At 37.5% G+C, this 17,575-nt stretch overlaps 1 protein-coding gene across 3 annotated transcripts in view; it reads right to left on the reverse strand.

Annotated features, from left to right (window-relative positions):
- Positions 1-17,575, reverse strand: part of KIAA0753 (KIAA0753 ortholog) — a 70,889-nt gene that overhangs the window by 12,299 nt on the left and 41,015 nt on the right. For 2 of the 3 annotated variants that reach the window (XM_063111324.1, XM_063111326.1), the window contains exons 10-16: positions 16,717-16,836; positions 15,564-15,653; positions 15,234-15,323; positions 10,303-10,381; positions 8,904-8,987; positions 3,958-4,143; positions 2,648-2,729 (exon numbers count right to left, since the gene is read on the reverse strand). In XM_063111324.1, the coding sequence (XP_062967394.1) occupies positions 2,648-2,729; positions 3,958-4,143; positions 8,904-8,987; positions 10,303-10,381; positions 15,234-15,323; positions 15,564-15,653; positions 16,717-16,836 (731 nt within the window). The remainder of the gene's footprint in view (positions 1-2,647; positions 2,730-3,957; positions 4,144-8,903; positions 8,988-10,302; positions 10,382-15,233; positions 15,324-15,563; positions 15,654-16,716; positions 16,837-17,575) is intronic. The other variant, XM_063111325.1, reaches the window with a different exon arrangement.

The following is a 17,575-nucleotide window of genomic DNA, read 5'->3' on the forward strand; positions in this document are numbered from 1 at the left end:
GCTCAGTTGGTACTTGAAGAGGAAAATGGATTCTGGATGAGGGTTGGGGGAAGAGAGAACATGAGCAAAAAACTGAATGCTTGAAAACACAGAACACATAAAAGGAACAAATAAGTATTTCGTTTAGACGGCTCATCTTTCCACCAAAATTTGACACGGAGAATACTTTTTCTAACACAGTACACCAAACTCATATTTTAAAATAATTACATGTGAAATATGCTGCTGCTGTAAACGCTCTATACCCCTCATGCTTACATTCCTTTAGAGGTAATGTCTAACCATATTTTATTCTCCTTCTTTCATTGAGTAAGGCAGTAACTGATAAGCATGGGTCAAATAGAATTTGAGCAACACTTTTCAGCCAAAACTGTACAAGTAGCCTAACGATTACAACCAAAATGCTTATGTATGAATTTTGAAAAGTGGAGGAGAAAAGCAAAAGGCTTTTCAACAAATGGTGCTAGAACAAATTGGTATGCGTTAGGGGAAAAAAAAAAAAATTGAGCCTCAACCTCTACTTTAAATCACAAAGTTTCATTCAAGATGGATCATAGAAATAAACATTAAAAACTAAAACCATAAAGCTTCTAGAAGAAAACAAGAGAATCTCTTCTCAACTAGAAGGTAGGTAAAGGTTTCTTAGATCACAGAAAGCAAAAACCACACAAGAAAAAATTGATGTTAGACTTCATCAAAATTTAAAATATCTGCTCATAAAACACCTTTGAGAAAAGAGATATTTGGGCCACAGATAGGAAAAAAAATATTTGTAAAACATCTATCTGAGTAGATCAGTGGCTGCCAGGAGGAGGGGGAGGGAGAAGGAGAAGTGACTGCTAATAAACACGGGGTTTCTTTTTGGGGTGATGAAAATGTTTGGCAGTTAGACAGTAGTGATGGCTGCATAACTGTGTGAATATACTAAAAACTACTGAATTGTACTCTTTAAAAGAGTGAATTTTGTGTTATGTAAATTATATCTCTTTAAAACTACTTTAAAAAACAAACAAAAACATATATCTGACAAAGAATTTGTACCCAGAATACATAAAGAATTCCTACAACTCAAAAACAAAAAGACAAACCAATTTTTTTAAAAAAATAGACAAAAGATTTTGGACACTTCACAAAGGAAGATATACAAATGGCTAATGATCACTTGAAAAGATTCTAAATAGCATTATTTATCAAGAAATTAAGTTAAAAACACAATGAGATATCACCACACCACCACCAGAATGGTTTTACAATTAAAAAAACTGACACCACCAAATGTTGGCAAGGATGTCAAGCAACAGCAGCTCAATGCAGATGGAAATGTTGACAGGTATGAAATGTATAGCCGCTCTGGTAGAGTTAAACACACACACCTTGAGACCTGGCAAATCTACTGTTAGGTGTTTATCCAAGAGATATGGATATACAAAGACTTATGTCCATACAAAGACTAGACAGGGCCGGCCTCTGGCTCACTCGGGAGAATGTGGTGCTGGTAACACCAAGGCCATGGCTTCGGATCCTATATAGGGATGGCCGGTTAGCTCACTGGCTGAGCATGTTGCTGACAACACCAAGTCAAGGGTTGAGATCCCCTTACCGGTCATCTTTAAAAAAAAAAAAAAAAAGACTAGACATGAATCTATCTATTCACAGCAGATTCTTTTTTTTATTGAAACTTAATTGATTATACATAATTGTGGGGTACAGAATTGACTATCAACACTTGTGTACAACATGTGATAGTCGAATCAGGATAATTAGCTTATCCATCATTACAATATATAATCATTTTTTGTGTACATTAACCAATAGCCCAACACTTAGAAGCTGGAAGATGCAAGGAACGGATTTTTCCATGGAGCCTGCAGAATAAACTAGCCCTGCCAACAGCTTGATCTCAGCCTTTAAGACTCACTTCAGACTTCTGACCTCTAGAACTGTAAGAGAATAAATTTGTGTTTTAAGCCACTCAATTTGTGGCTTAAACTTCTTACAAACTTAAATTTGTTATAGCAGCAACAGGAAATAAGCAACACAGATAAATCTATAAAATACTACATGAATGAAAGAGGCCTAGACAAAAGAGAACAAACATACTGTATGGACTGCATTTATATGAAATTCTAGAATAGTCAAAACAAACTGAAAAAGCATGGTGGTTGCCTTGGTGGTAGGGAACTGACTGGGAAGAAGCATGAGGGAACTTTCCGAGGTGATGATATGTTCTATATCTTGACCGGGGTTTGGGTAACAAACATGTATCCATTTGTCAAAACCCCCCAAATGACACAGTTAACATCTGCGCATTTTATTATATGTAAATTTTATCTAAAAAAAAAAAGAACCATTAGTAAATATTAAACTCTAGCTGATGATACACATGCTGAATATTTACGGGTAAAGTATACTGATATCTGAAACTTACTTTGAAATGTATAGCTAAGATGCATGTGAAATGCAAAGATATTATGAACTGATGGATGGATAGAGGAATAAATAGATATGTGAAAAAGCCTTATAGTAAAATGTTAATTGTAGAATCTAGAAGGTGGCTATGAGTGTTCACTGTACAATTTTTTCAACTTTTCTATGTTTTAAACTTTTCAGAATAAATTGTTGGGGGGAAAGTGGTGGAAACACTTACCATTTTTTTCTTCCTGCATCCAAAAATGAGGATCGGTATATTCAATTTTATTGTACCTTTGGCGAACTGTCTCCTGGTATTTCTTAAAAAAAAAAAAAAAAAAGTTTAATTTATGAGAAAAAATGAGTTTCATTGCAAACCAGAACTAGCAAGGATGTAAAAGTACAGCAGATATAATTGATACAGACACATTGCCAGAAATGGGCATCTGCCAGGCCAGGGAGTAATTAATTCATGAGGTAAAGTCTAAAATAAAATGAAGCAATTAACATAACTGTAGTCCAGACCAGCACTGTCCACTGGAACTTGCTGCAATGATGAAAATGTTCTATATGTGCCCTGTCCAACACAGTAGCCACTAACTATTAACCACTTGCAGTGTGTTTAATTTCAATTAATTTACATTTCAACAGGCACATGCAGCTACTGGCTACTGTTTTACACAGCTCAGGTCTAGACAGCTATCCCCAAGAAGGGAAAATCAGTTGCAAGACTGGGAGAAACTGCATTTCTTTAAATTTTCAGGAACCAACAAAAAAATTATCTTCCCTATAATGTTTCTATTTAGCAGCAAAGCAGAAGTGAGATTTAATCATGGTGCAATTGAAAAGAAAATGCTGAATTGGGAGTCAGCAGTCCTGAATTCTCATCCTAGTTCTACCAGGAATTTTTTTGTGACCTTGGCTACAAAAATTATGTCTCAATTTCTTGCTCTGAACAATCCAGGGTTGGGCTGGGTGATGTCTGAGGTCTAGAATTTTATGAGAGAAGAATTCTAAAAGTAGAATCATAGAAATTAAGAAATCTAAAATTATCTGTGATTTGACAGGATCACACTCTAGCAGGGTAGAAGAGGCAATTGAATAGTACGCGGGGTCTTCAAAAATTCATGGAAAAATTCGTATTCTCTTTCAACTCTATTTTCCACAAACTTTTTGAAGTATGCTTGTACTTAAAAGCTGAGAGAAGAAAAAGTCTACGGTCCTATTTGTGTAACCAGGCCCCAGTCTCAGTGTTTTGGGAATCACATACCAATGATACCAGGGGGATAATAATAATGATCACTTACGGGGTTACATGTTGGGTAGTGTGCTCGATACTCCATGCCTCATTTTATCCTTAAAAACACCTTACTTATTAGAGAGAGTAAGTAACTATACAGGATCATACACCATGCTGGCAGTAGAATTGGGATTGAAAACCAGGACTATGTAACTCTAATGTATTAAGCGACAGAGGCATGAGGAGGATCTGCACTTGGCAAAGGCCAGTCCCCAGCGGTGAGCCAGACTAACAGCCCCAGATCTTACTTCCATTTCTTCCATTCGGAGCATCATGATCCCCAGGTTTGGGCTGTCCTTACTATCCTCCAAGGCGGCTAAGGTTTCAGACCCCAAGATCTTAGCATGAGTCACAGCCCAGAGCTCATGAGCAGTATCTTCCAAAAAATCATCCAGCTGACGAATGTTGTTGGATTCAGAATCAACAGCTGTAGCCTACAAAACGAGGGACGGAGGGGTGGAAAGACAATACAAAAAAACCAGAAAAACTTAAAGAATATTGCTGATCATAACAAACCAATAGCCTAGTGATCCAACTGGTAGAGTTTCTATGCTAAAAAAAAGCCTCTCCTAAGTTAGTAAATATCAAAAGCAATAATATTATTTCAGTTATCACAATCATTTGTAGTATCAACCAAGTAATACGATCATAGTCCGTGTAAATTTTCATTATCATCTATTTGCCAGTTAGCACAGCAAATATCTTCTTTTTGATATATTCAGAATATCCAATATTTTACATGTCGCACAATTCAGAGGATATATCTACTCTCATTTGGTTTGGTGCTTTTACAAAAGCTTGAGACTCAGTATATAAGCTGGGAGAGCCATACCAGCCTTTCTTGACCTTGTATCGTTTACATTAACACATTTACAGTTTGCAAAGCATTTTTACATGTACTGCATTTTTCTTGATTCTTATATATGTCTATAATCTGCTCTGAAAGAGGCTTTTGCAAAGAATGTCTGCTGAGGAAATGATCATATCAGGGCATAGAATGAGACACTTCTGAGATTAAATCTTGGTTCTGCCCACTCATAAGCCAGCAATTTGGGGCAACTTTACTTAACCTCTCTGGTCCTCAGTCCTCTCATCTGTAATGTGGAAATAACAATCTTATATTTCAGAGTTGTAAGGATTTCACAAGAGCTTGCATGTTGGAACACTTAGCCCAGTGCTTGGCACAAAATAGGACATTCAATGAATCACTATTACTGTAATTTAAAAAACCTCTTAACAAGTAGTTCACAGATAAAAATGTATAAATGGCCAATAAAGATGTGAAAAAATGCCCAACCTTAATCAAAGTTAAAGAAATAAAAATCAGTTGAATAACCAATATAATAAAATTACAAAAAAATCTAAAGACAACTTTTAACCAATAATACAGGTCTTGGTTAATTAAGAAATGTGTGTATGTTTGCATGTGTGGTATTTTCCATCTATAAACAATGGAATACCAAGAATACCTTCCTTATCTTCTTTACCTCCTTTAATATGTTATTAAAGAAGATAACATGCCATTAAAGAAGATGAGGAATGTCTCAGTGTGCTGCTACGAAAAGAGCACCAAAATACATTATCAACAAAGAAGCAGGGTACAGAACGGTTATATGGCATCTGTTAGTGGGGAGACCAAACTTTTCCTATTATACTTTTTCTGAAATGATTGAATTTTTGGCCACGGGCATAAATAACTTTTAATTCTAAAACAAACTCATACAGGCCGAGGGCAGCCGCCCCCTCCACCCAGAAGCAGGCAAAGAGCACAATGAAAACACCACTTCCACATGGGTGGCCCACCACAGCCACCCCACAGCCACGGCTGCCTCAAAAACAGCCCAATGCCACAGCAGTAGCCACAGCCACTGTGTAACTGGCCTACCAGGCACTGACTGCACTGACACAAGGAGAGTCACCAGCGGAGACCAGAAAAAGAAGAGGATGTCTCTCTCCTCAAAGCCCACTCCAGAGTAACAGAAGAAACTGCTCTACTAGATGACCAGACATCAACACAGAGATACCAGAAATGCAAAAACCCAAGAAAATATAACACCACCAAAAGAATACAGTAATTCTCAAATACCAGACCCTATACACAGGAGACCTTGGAAATGACTGAAAAGGAACTCTGAGGAACAATCTTAAGGAAAAAGAGATATGAGAAGACTCAGACAACATAAGGAAATGAGAGAAAAATCCAGGATGTGAAGGAGGAAATTTACAAAGAGATTAACACCTTACAAAAGAATGTAGCAGAACTCAAAGAACTGAAAAATTCACTCAACCAAATAAAAAACACAACCAACAGCTTAAGCAGCAGGCTAGAACAAGCAGAAGAAAGAATTTCAGATCTTGAAGATAGTCTTCTTGAAATAACCCAGGCAGACCGGTAAGGGGATCTTAACCCTTGACTCCGTGTTGTCAGCACCACGCTCTCCCAAGTGAGCAAACCGGCCATCCCTATATAGGGATCTGAACCCATGGCCTTGGTGTTATCAGCACCACACTCTCCCAAGTGAGCCATGGGCCGGCCCTGGAAAAAATAATTTTTTTAAAAATGGAGAAAAATCTAAGAGAGCTAGCAGACATTCTCTAGTGCACAAATATTCAATTCATGGGTGTTGTAGAAGGGGAGGAGAAAGGACAAGGTGTAGAAAACCTATTCAATTAAATAATAACAGAAAACTTCCCAGGAGAGAGATAATGGACATTCAGATCCAGGAGACTCAAAGATCCCCAAATAGACTCTATCCAAAAAGATCCTCTCCAATACACATTACAGTCAAACTGGCAAACCTCAAAGACAAAGAATCTTAAAAGAAGCAAGAGAAAAGCGTCCAGTCACCTATAAGGGAGCCCCTATCAGGCTAACAGTAGACTTCTCAACAGAAACTCTACAGACCAGAAGAAAATGGAATGATTTATTCAAAATACTAAAAGAAAAAAACAGCCAGCCAGGCTATCCTTCAGAAATGTGGGAGAAATAGTGTATTTTCCAGACAAACAAAAACTGTGGGAGTTCACCACCACATGACCAGCCCCGCAAGAAATCCTCAAGGGAGTCCTGCATCAGGAAACTGAAAAATGGTCATCGCTCATCTTTCTTACTAGCTATAGTTCTGGTCAAACTTTCTGTTTTTTCATAATTCAGTCTTGGTAGATGGTGTGTTTTCAGAAATTTATTCATTTCATCTAGATGATCTAATTTGCTGACCAACAATTATCACAGTATTCTTATAACCCTTTTATTTCTGTAAATTTGGTTGTAATGACCCCTCTTTCATTTCTGATTTTAGTATTTTTCTCTTTTTTCTTAGTCCATCTAGGTAAAGGTTTGTCTATTTTGTGGATATTGTCAAAGTACCAACTTTTGGTTTCATTGATTTTCTCTATTTTTTTTTTTTCTATTTTCTATTTCTTTTATCTATGCTCTAATTTTTATTATTTACTTCCTTTGCTAGGTTGGGACTTAGTTTGCTCTTCATTTCCTACTTTCTTAAGGTGGAAAGGTGATTGCTGATTTGAGATCTTTCTTTTTTATTAATGTATGCATTTACATTAAATAAATTTCCATTTTAGCAAAAAAGAAAACAAAAAACACCTCAGACATTTTGGAAAAATATATTTCATGTGCAGGTTTAGTTAATGACAATAGCAGCAGCAACAGACAAATATGTTATACAGGTACCCTTACAAGAGCTTTTTCCCAATATCAGAGACCATCTTGTACATAAGTAAATCTACTGAGAGCTGTATTTTACTTATAAAGTGCAAGTAAAACACAGAAAATGTCTTTTCCATTTTAAAGATGAGAATTCTGAGAATCTGTGTTCAAAGCCCCACAGCTCTTTCATAAGTTAACAGAGAAAAAAAAAATTCTACTTCATGCAAACTTCTATGAGTTCGTTTTTATTCACTGTTTATAAACATTTACTCTTGGTGGTGTTGCCTAGGAAACTCTTTGCAATAATGTTGATGTTTAACAACACCCCGGAATTCTAAACACTAGAAAGCAATGTTTCTCTTTCAATAACTTGTTTTAAAGACCATTTAATGCCTATAGAATAATTCTGATATGCAAGGCTGTAGTAATATTCAATCATGTCTATTTCACTGTCAGCATTTACAATTACTTCATTTCCTTTCATATTGAAGTTATGAAAGATTAGATGTTAGTTTCATTATTTTGCTAGAAAAAAAATATTTATCATTTAGTGGCTATGCTGCACAAAACACCAAGCCATAGCACACCTGAATTTGTAAAGGCCAAAAGTAGGCTTTTAGCTTCCAGTCTTAGAAGCCTTACCTCACGTAATATTCTGTCACAAAATACTTGTACAATAAAATTACAATCACGAAGATTATGAAAATATGCTGCAGCTATAATACTGTTTAATAATTAGAATAGGAATACATTCTCTCAAAATCTTCCTGTTCCTAAAGTCATTGGGCTGGTGGAGCTTCTTTCCAACTTTTTCTAACTCTGAAATCTTTATACTTGCTCTGCCCTTTACTTGCTCTGAGCAAGTAAAGCAATAAACATCTTTGCAACCTCCACAAAGATTAAATGGATAAAACTTCCACCTTCCACGCTGCAGCCCTAAGCCTAGGCAAGGGCTAGGAACATTCCCACAAATATTAAAAACAAGCCCTCCAGAGGAAGAGCTCAGGGTGGACAACAACAAAATATGTTTTTATTTTTCTCAAATACTTTCATTTCTTTCCTGGGCAGCCTTTCCTCTCTGGTAGGCCAAATATGGTCACATATTAGGCACTCAAAACATGCTTGCCTAACAATAAATATTAGGCCCTAAATATAAAGGAAATTAGACCAATAATAAGGAAAACCAGGCTGAATGAAAGGAAATGAGGGCGGCCATTCTTCTGCCACAGTCCATCAACGTTCAGGGCCACAAAGTGCACCCACATTTTGTCATCAGGGGGAGTCATAAAGAGCCACTGTCAAAAACCCATGCCTCTAGAGATTTCTGTGCACTGCTTGCAAGGCTGATCTAAGTCATAATGCTAAATATACACTGTAAGAATTAAAATGCCAAATGTGAAAAATAATTTTCACCTTTCTTGAGTAGGATAATCTAGTGTTTGCAAAGTAATCTGCATATCATTTTCCTTACAACTGAAGACATCATCACATAATAATACCAGAATGCCAACTGCACACAACACATACCTCCTCTGCAGACTGGGCTGTTGCTGTGTTTACTGATGGACAATCCTTCAAATGAGTATTTGCTTCCACAGAAGAATTGACTCTCTATTAATAAACAGAAAAATACCATTCATGAATTATAAAAACTAATAGCTCAAATTAGTACAAATGAATCCTGTTACCAGAATAATTTGTGTGTGGAACTATTCACAGCTTTAGCTACATTAGGCTCTTAACAGCATTTCAAAGCACTTTGTCCTCATGAAAATGTCATGTTTTGATCTTGTTTTTCCACTCTTTTTCTTCCCTCGACTTTGTAAACATTGTCAGAATGGCTGTGTACTTTTAACCAAGTCATTCAACTTCTCTGTTCCAGTTTCCTCAATGATGAATTGAGGAGGTTGGACTATGCAATCTCCTAAGAGCCTTACTATTTCTATATTCCCAAGATTTCTATGGACTCTAATATATTTTAACATTTCTTAAACTAGAAATACAGACATTCAGGTCCCTGTTCAGGGACCCAGAATGTCACCCATTCCATTTAAGATTATAATATTCTTCTGTGGTCTCATCCATCCATACAAACAAGATTGCCTTCATTCACTGATGGACCTACAGGGTCTGGCTATAGAATTCAGCTTACTGCTTAAAGGAGGATGGCACAACCTCTTGGTGATGCCACATGTCATTTTATCATAAGAAAGTACTGGTTTGGGGGCCAGCCCATGGCTCACTTGGGAGAGTGCAGTGCTGATAGCACCAAGGCCACGGGTTTGGATCCCTATATAGGGATGGCCCGTGGCTCACTTGGGAAGAGTGTGGTGCTGATAGGACCAAGGCCACGGGTTTGGATCCCTATATAGGGATGGCCGGTTGGCTCACTTGGGAGATTGTGGTGCTGACACCACCAAGTCAAGGGTTAAGATCCCCTTACCGGTCATCTTTTTAAAAAGAAAGTACTGATCTGTGCTCAGAAGCTATCCTAACATCTCACCTTTGGAAAAATAGAGCCAATCATTTTGAACCATTGAAGTAAAAGAGCACAGCATTAGAGTGGAAGCAGTTAATTGAACACTAGTGTCACCAATCTATCTATTTGATTAGGAATGGAAATTGCAATCTAAACTCATACCCTAAACTAAAATCTCACCTTTCTCAAAAGGGGAAATTCCTTCTCTTCCCCTTATCTCTATCCCTTCCCCACAGTGGAGGAGACATCAATAGTGTGTGGTGGTCAGGGAGTGTCCAAAGGCCCCAGCAGCACTGAGCACATGCTATGCAATGCAGATCGATCAGCACTGCAGCCTCCAACTGTGAAAGAGACGCTTAGCCCTACTAAGGGGCAGTGTGACCTCTGTGGCAACTCTTTTTATTCTAGAATTTCCAAAAGGCAGGCAAATGAGATGAACTAGATTACCTGGGCTTTGACCAGAAGAGGTTTCAAACGCTCCAGAACTGCCTCCTCTACCTTGTCTGCTAACCGAGTGGCAGAAACACTATTTAGAAATAAAATTGAAAATTAAAATTAAAAGCAAAAATAAAATCCTATTTTGCATACTTATCTACCACAGGTAAAGGGAAATCAAATGATTATAAAAACCTCAGTGCTCTCTAACTTTTGGCCATACAAATCACTTGGGGATCTCATTAAAATGTATATTCTGATTCAGTTGGTCTAACTGAGATTCTGCATTTCCAACAATCTCCAGGTGACGCAGCACTGCTGGTCCTGGCCCCCACGTGAGTACAAGGGTTTAAGTAACATATGAAGAAGTATGTTAGGCTCTGAGTACACTTTAAAAAAATAATGATTGTCTTTAAACAACTATAGAGGGTAGCAGACTGAACAAAAGAAACTAATTTTGTTCTCTCCCAAAACCCCACGAAAACAAAAAGTAGAGTTAGATATAAACCCACTAAGAAAAGGAGAAAAAAACTGGTGCTGGAAAACAAAGGACAGAAGTGACAATTAACTTAGCTGACCCAAGAAAGCTGAATTCTAAGCCAGTGATGGGAAAAACTGAGATCCTACACAATTTGCATTGCTGATGTAAACAGGCACAGGACTGGAAGTACCAGGTACGGGGATAAGCTGGGAGAGGGTGGCTTAAAAACAAAAGGCAAGAGTCAAATGATGTCTGAGAAGCTCAATCCCTTGGTCCCTTTCCCTATTTCACCCTTTTTGACAACCACCTAACTCCAACTCTAAGAGAAATCAGGTTGCTCATTCTCTGCAGGGTCTCTTGACCGGGGGCAGCCAATCACAGTTCAGGCTGTAGGTACTACGCTGAAAAGTGGGGTCATGTACGCATGCTGAATGCTGAGTGAGAAGACTCACCGCTCTCCTCCCCAACTCAGCTCCTAGGACACCAGCGTCCAGACCCTGACCCTCCAGGCAGAAGATCAGAAAACTTCTCTGGGCAGTCTGACTCACCCCGAGGGTAAGTCCTAAAGACCAACATGAGGGTCCTTAACAAACAGTCCATCCAGAGGATCCTACGGTAAAGCCCAAGTCTGATCATTCTTTTGTCAAATGATGCTAGAGTAGCCAGACATCCATAAGGAAAAAAATGAACTTTGATCAGTACCTCAAACACAAAAATTAATTCAAAATGTATCACAGACATAAAAATAAAAGCTAAAACTATAAAGCATTTAGAAGAAAATACAGGAGAATACCTCTGAGACCTTAGCATAGGCAATGATTTCTTAGACAGTTCACAAAAAAAGAACTAACCATAAAAGAAAAACTGATAAACCAGTCTAAATCATAATTTAAAACTTCTAGTCATCAAAACGCACCATTAGGACTGGGAGAAAATATTAGCTGCACATATTTCTGGCAAGGGGCTCATATCCAGAAAATATAAAGAACTCAAACAAATAATTTTTTTAAAAAATGGTCAAAAGATTTGAAAACACTTCACAATAAATACTAGAAAAAGTGCCCCGGTAGACTAATGGGTACAAACCATGCTACCTACCCTAACTGAATCACTGTGCAGTATATGCATGCATTGAAACAATACATACACACACAAATATAAAAGAAAAAAAGAAACAACACACTGTACCCCACAAATACATAGTCTTCAAGGAAATGCAAATTAAAATCACAAGAAGATGCCACCACATTCTCACCCAAATGGCTGAAATTAAAAAGATTGACAAGACCAAATGTTATCAAGGATGTAGAACAACTGGAAAGGAACTCCCACACATTGCTGATGGAAGCATAAAATGTTACAACTACTCTGGAAAATTTCACCATTTTTATAAAGTTAAACAACTGCCTACCCTATGACACAGAAACTCTACTCCAAGGTAGATACCCAAGAGAAATGAAAGAATGATTTCACAAAAAGTCTTATGTAAAAATGTTTATAGTAGCTTTACTCATACTAGCTAAAAATGGGAAATAAATCAAATGTTAATTCCCAGGAGAATGGATAAATAGAATGTGGTATATTCATACAATGGAATACTAATCAGCAATAAAATGCAAAGAACAATACTGATATATGCACAACATGGATAAATCTCAAATATTTTGTTGAACAAAAGAAGCCAGACACAAAGGAGTAGATCCTGATGATTCCATTTATATAAAGTCCAAGAACAAGCAAAACTACTCTACAGTGAAAGAAATCAGGAAGTTGCGGCCTCTGTGGTTTTGGTTACCCAAGATATACATATCTGTCAAAACTCATTGAACTGTACCTTTAAGTTCTTTGTATTTTACTATATGTAAATTATACCACAACAAAAACAATTAAAAAAAAAAACACTAAAACTAAGATACTAATTCCAACCCACATGCTCAGTTTTCAATCAGTAATCAGTTCCCTACATTTAAACAGCAGAAAGTAGCCAGGATTACCAGATACCTGAAGAAGGAAAAGAAAGAAATGAAAGAAATTATGTAGGACGGGGTGGGGCAGGGGAAGGGGCCAATATTGTTAATATACTCAGAGAGAAAGAGAATAGCACTGTATTCATAAAAGAAGACTAGGAGACTATTAAGTGAAATTTGGAGAATACAATAGAGCTCTTAAAATTTAAAAACACTGCAGCCGAAATGACAAACTCAATAGACTGGTTAAATAAGTTTGAGGAAATCTACTGAGGGCAAGAAGGAGGAGAGAGAGGAAAGCAGGGAAAGAGAGAGGGAAAAAAAATGAAAAAACAGATAAAAATCAGAGGACCAATCCAGGAAGTGCAACATCAAAGAACAGAAGTTGCAGAGAGAATAGAAAAATGAAAGGTTAAGAAAACAAGTGCAAAATAAAGTAAGAAATTTGTCAGAACTAAAGGTAACATATTGTGTGGAGGAGTGTAGGAATGTTAAGATTGAGAAAGACCAGGGAATTTACACAGGGCAAAAGCCCTTAGTATAGATAAGAGATTTGAGGCAAAACAGGGCAAAAGCCTTAGCACAGCAAAGATCTTCAAGGATGTTCTGCTAGATTAGATAAAAACATTAAGATGTTTTCCAGAGATTGCCCCATAGCCAATTTCTTTTCAATCCTTTGATAAATGATTGATTAAGTTGTTTTTTCTCTTGTATTTCCTTGTCTTTACAATAAAAGCTGAAGCAAATACAATTCGGGGCTGCGTCTTGTTTCTCCCTTCTTGAGTGAGTTTTCTAGGTGCAGTTCTTTGGGCTTCTCATTGCTCTTAATATTTGGTCTCTGAGTAATCTTTGAGTCTCCGTCACACAGCAAGAAGTGACAATATTGCCAGACTGAAAAGGTCTGATGAATGAAAGTACACCCACACCATGTCCCGTCACTATGAAATATCAGAACACTGGGAAGAAAGAGGGGTCTATAAGCTTCTAGAGAAGGAGCAAACAGCAGGATTCAGATTTCTCACTGGAAACAAGACAACAAAATAATGTTTTAAAAATTCTGCTTAGACTTCTACTTCTAGAGAGGTGGAATAAATGTACTTTTTCCTATTCTTCCTGTTAAGTAGAACTAAGAACCCTGGACATTAAATATAAACAAGCATAAAAGGACTCAGAAAGGTAGAGAGAAGGCAGACCAGCTAGGGACCTTGGGACTCAAAGAATGACATGGTGGTGAGTTCCCCGGTTTTCTTTTTCACTCATATACACAGACTAGATACTGAAGAAGCCAGCAACCCAGAAACACTAATAGGTACAGGAAGAAAAAAAAACACCATTGAAAGCCTGCTCTCTCTGGCCAAAGGACCAAGAAAGGGGCAGTCTAGAAAAATGGAAAACTTTCAGAAAATACTTTCAAAAAATAACTGCCCTACTGCAGCCAAACACCACAAAAATACCTGTAGCCACATGCCAGCAAAGACCAAAGCATATGAAAAGATGTTCAAAATAATTATCTGGTAAGGAAATACAAATTGAAACAATTAGATACCACTACACACCTATCACAATGTCTAAAAGAAAGCGTAGTGATTCCACCAAATGCTAGTAAACGTGCAGAACAACTGGATCCCTCCAACATTGCTGGTGGGAACAAAGAGACACAGTCTGTAAAAGTCTGGCAGTTTTGTAAAAACCAAGTCATACAACTAGCATACAACCCAGCAATTTCACTCTGGACATTTATCCCAGAGAAATGAAAATTTATGTTCATATAAATACCTGTACATGAATGTTTATAGAAACTTTATTAATAATAGCCCAAAACTGGAAACAACTCGGATGTCCTTCAACAAATGAATGGTTAAACAAACTATGGTGTATCTACACCATGGAATACTACTCAACAACAAAAAGGAATTAAACCACTGATACATGCCTGAATCTACAGAGAGTTACGTAAGGGAAAAAAGTCAATCCCAAAAGCTACATACTGTATGATTCCACTTATATGACACTCTTGAAATAACAAAATTATGGACAGAGAGAAAAGATTAGTGGTTGCCCAGGGTTACTTAGCTAAGCAGTGGATGGAGGCAGGAAAGAAGTAGGTGTGGCTATAAAAGGGCAAAATGAGAGATCCCTGTAGTGATGGAAATGTTATATATCATGACTACATCGATGTCTATATAGTTTCCCAAGATATTACCATTTAGGAAACTGGGTAAAGGGTAACCAAGATTCCTCTCTGCATTATTACAACTTCATGTGAACTTCCCCAAAATTGTAGATGTTCTTTCAGTTCTCCTTGAAACTCCACACAAAAGAAACACTTCCTAGTGAAAATATGGTATAATATACATGTAGGCATGCAGGTATTCATTCATTCATTCACTCATTCAGGTAATGAGATTAGGCCAAACAGTCCAGGCTGGTTGTTAAAACTATCTAGATGAATTAGAACAGGCAAGCATTCACTATTCTTCCTCAGAAATACACACCTCAATTTTTGGACTCTGTCCATTTCTTCACTTTTGAGTTCATTCAATTCCTTTGTTCTTCTAGAAGTTTCAGCATCAAGCCAGTCAAGCCTAGAGGACAGCAAAAAGAGTCACCCCAACTCTCCCCAAAGCAGTCAGGACTCCCTTGGGCTCCAATCTTGGCTCCAGTGTAGGCTACATAGGTGACATCACAGTCTTTTAAGAGGCAGACAGCCGATAAATACAAGAAGTGTGGCTAGACCTAAACAATCTTGACTCGTCATTAAAATAGCTAAATGATGTAGAATAGGCCTGCTTACACTTTTGTCTACCTCAGAAACAAATATTTACCTGTGTTTTTGCATTTTGTCCATTTCTTCTGCTTTTAATTCTCCTAGTTCCTTTAATCTTTTGGAAGTTTCAACATCAAGCCAAGCAAGCCTAGCAGACAGTACAAACAAGTCAAACCAATTCTGCCTCAACCCTCCAGGGTGTCATCACAGAAACAGACCAGAAGGCTAGACCCCCGCCCCCACCCTGGCTCCAACAAGGATTCAATAACATTAACCTCTCTGTACCCATAAAATTCTCCATGTCATTTTCCATTTACACACAAAAGCACTCCGCATTAGAACGTAGAGCAACAAGAAACTGCCTACAAATGTTCTCAAGAAAACTAGCCATCACTGTACTTAGGATTTCCTGTTTGACTAAGACAAAGCCCTTGCTGTACCTTCAAGTTTAGACAAAGAAATGGGCCCCCAGGAGAGCCATACAGGCATAATGAAGTCACATAAACACAAAAGGGAAAGCTAAGTCTGAACAACTTTATTATATGTGAAAGGGCTTTGATTCTTTTGGCTAAAGAAATGTGAATATTATCAAATTATTTAATGGCTCACTTGCATTTTTGCTTTCCCTTAATTGCAAGAATAATTTCAGACAAACAAATGCAGAGCAACCTATTTTCACTACTCTCTTCCTATGGAATGTTCTCACTCCATTCCCCCTTATTTAAATCCTGCCTATTCTTCAAGTCTTAGTTTAATTTCCATCTCCCTCCAGGAAGCCTAGATCTCTGCAACAAGAAGTAACTCCTCCCCCTTCTAAACTCTCTCAGTTCTTAACCCTTCAGTTCCTAGAGTACATAGCAGGTTGTATCTTAAATTATAGTTAATTACATATCTTTTCTACTGACTATAAATACGCAAGGGCTGGGATTATGTCTTATTTGCCCTTTTTCTAAAAGTCTCCATAGAGTTCGCAACTGTGCAATATACAAAACTAGCAACTGATACACTACTGACATATAATTTTCAAATGAATGAAATAAGAAGAAATAAAAGGGGGGCTTGCTGTAAGCTGTATAGATTGGCAGAAAAGTTTAGTAACCTACATTGCAAATAAGCAACTTTTTATACATAGGAAAGAGAAGGGTGCACTTTAGAGTCTATGTAGAAAAAGCCCTTTAATTTTCAAAGATTTGAAAAATACCAGCACAAACCTGGCTGCTTCATGCTCAGCAGCACTTCTCAATTGACCTTCCTCTTGAGTATCTTCTTGCTGGAGAGAGACTTCTTTTGTAGCATCTCTGGGGCTAGATTTCACCTTCAGCCATGCAGCACTGCAAAAAATGGAAAAGTATACCTTTGTAACTATTCACTCCATTTCCCATGATTCATCCAAAGCTGCCAGCTCAGAGAAGACAAGAGCACTAAATTAATGGTGATCTATAGCATGGGGCCCTAAATCGGAAGCTAAACATGAAGAAGAGTGAGGTCCCTCCAGCACTCAGGTTCAGTGTCAAAGAAGAGAAGTTCTCTTTCACTTCAAAGAAGCAAGCACTATTTTAAATGAAAAAACAATTGTCAATGACAGAATACTGGGTGAACTTTAACAAAATGCTGTTATAATGTAAAGATTTGGGTCACAAATATATTCCATATTACAAGACAACTCTGCACCTTTATAAGGCCAAACATAGCACTCACAGCCTAGAAGCCATATCCACCCTCTTCTTCCACCCACCACGCGTACAATCACTGTGTATTTGGTTTGCAATACAAACTTCAACCAATTGATGTTTTTATGAGCTCACCAACTGAATTCACATCTCTGTAGTAATACTTATATATAAAAATGCAGAGATCAGAACAGAGTAATAAAAACAAAAAAGCACATTACAAAATCAGAAGACCTGATTTTAGTCTGAGCTCTGTTACGTGAAGAGCAAGACATTAAATTCTCTAAACATTATTTCCTCAACTTTAAAATGAGGGTTAACGGGGATAAGCATAACCATTCATTCAGAATCATTTGTCATCTTAAGGTGGAGGGGTTCCCCAGGCTGCTCCCCCTGTCTT

This window comes from Cynocephalus volans, chromosome 10 (assembly GCF_027409185.1).
Source record: "Cynocephalus volans isolate mCynVol1 chromosome 10, mCynVol1.pri, whole genome shotgun sequence".
NCBI lineage: Eukaryota > Metazoa > Chordata > Mammalia > Dermoptera > Cynocephalidae > Cynocephalus > Cynocephalus volans.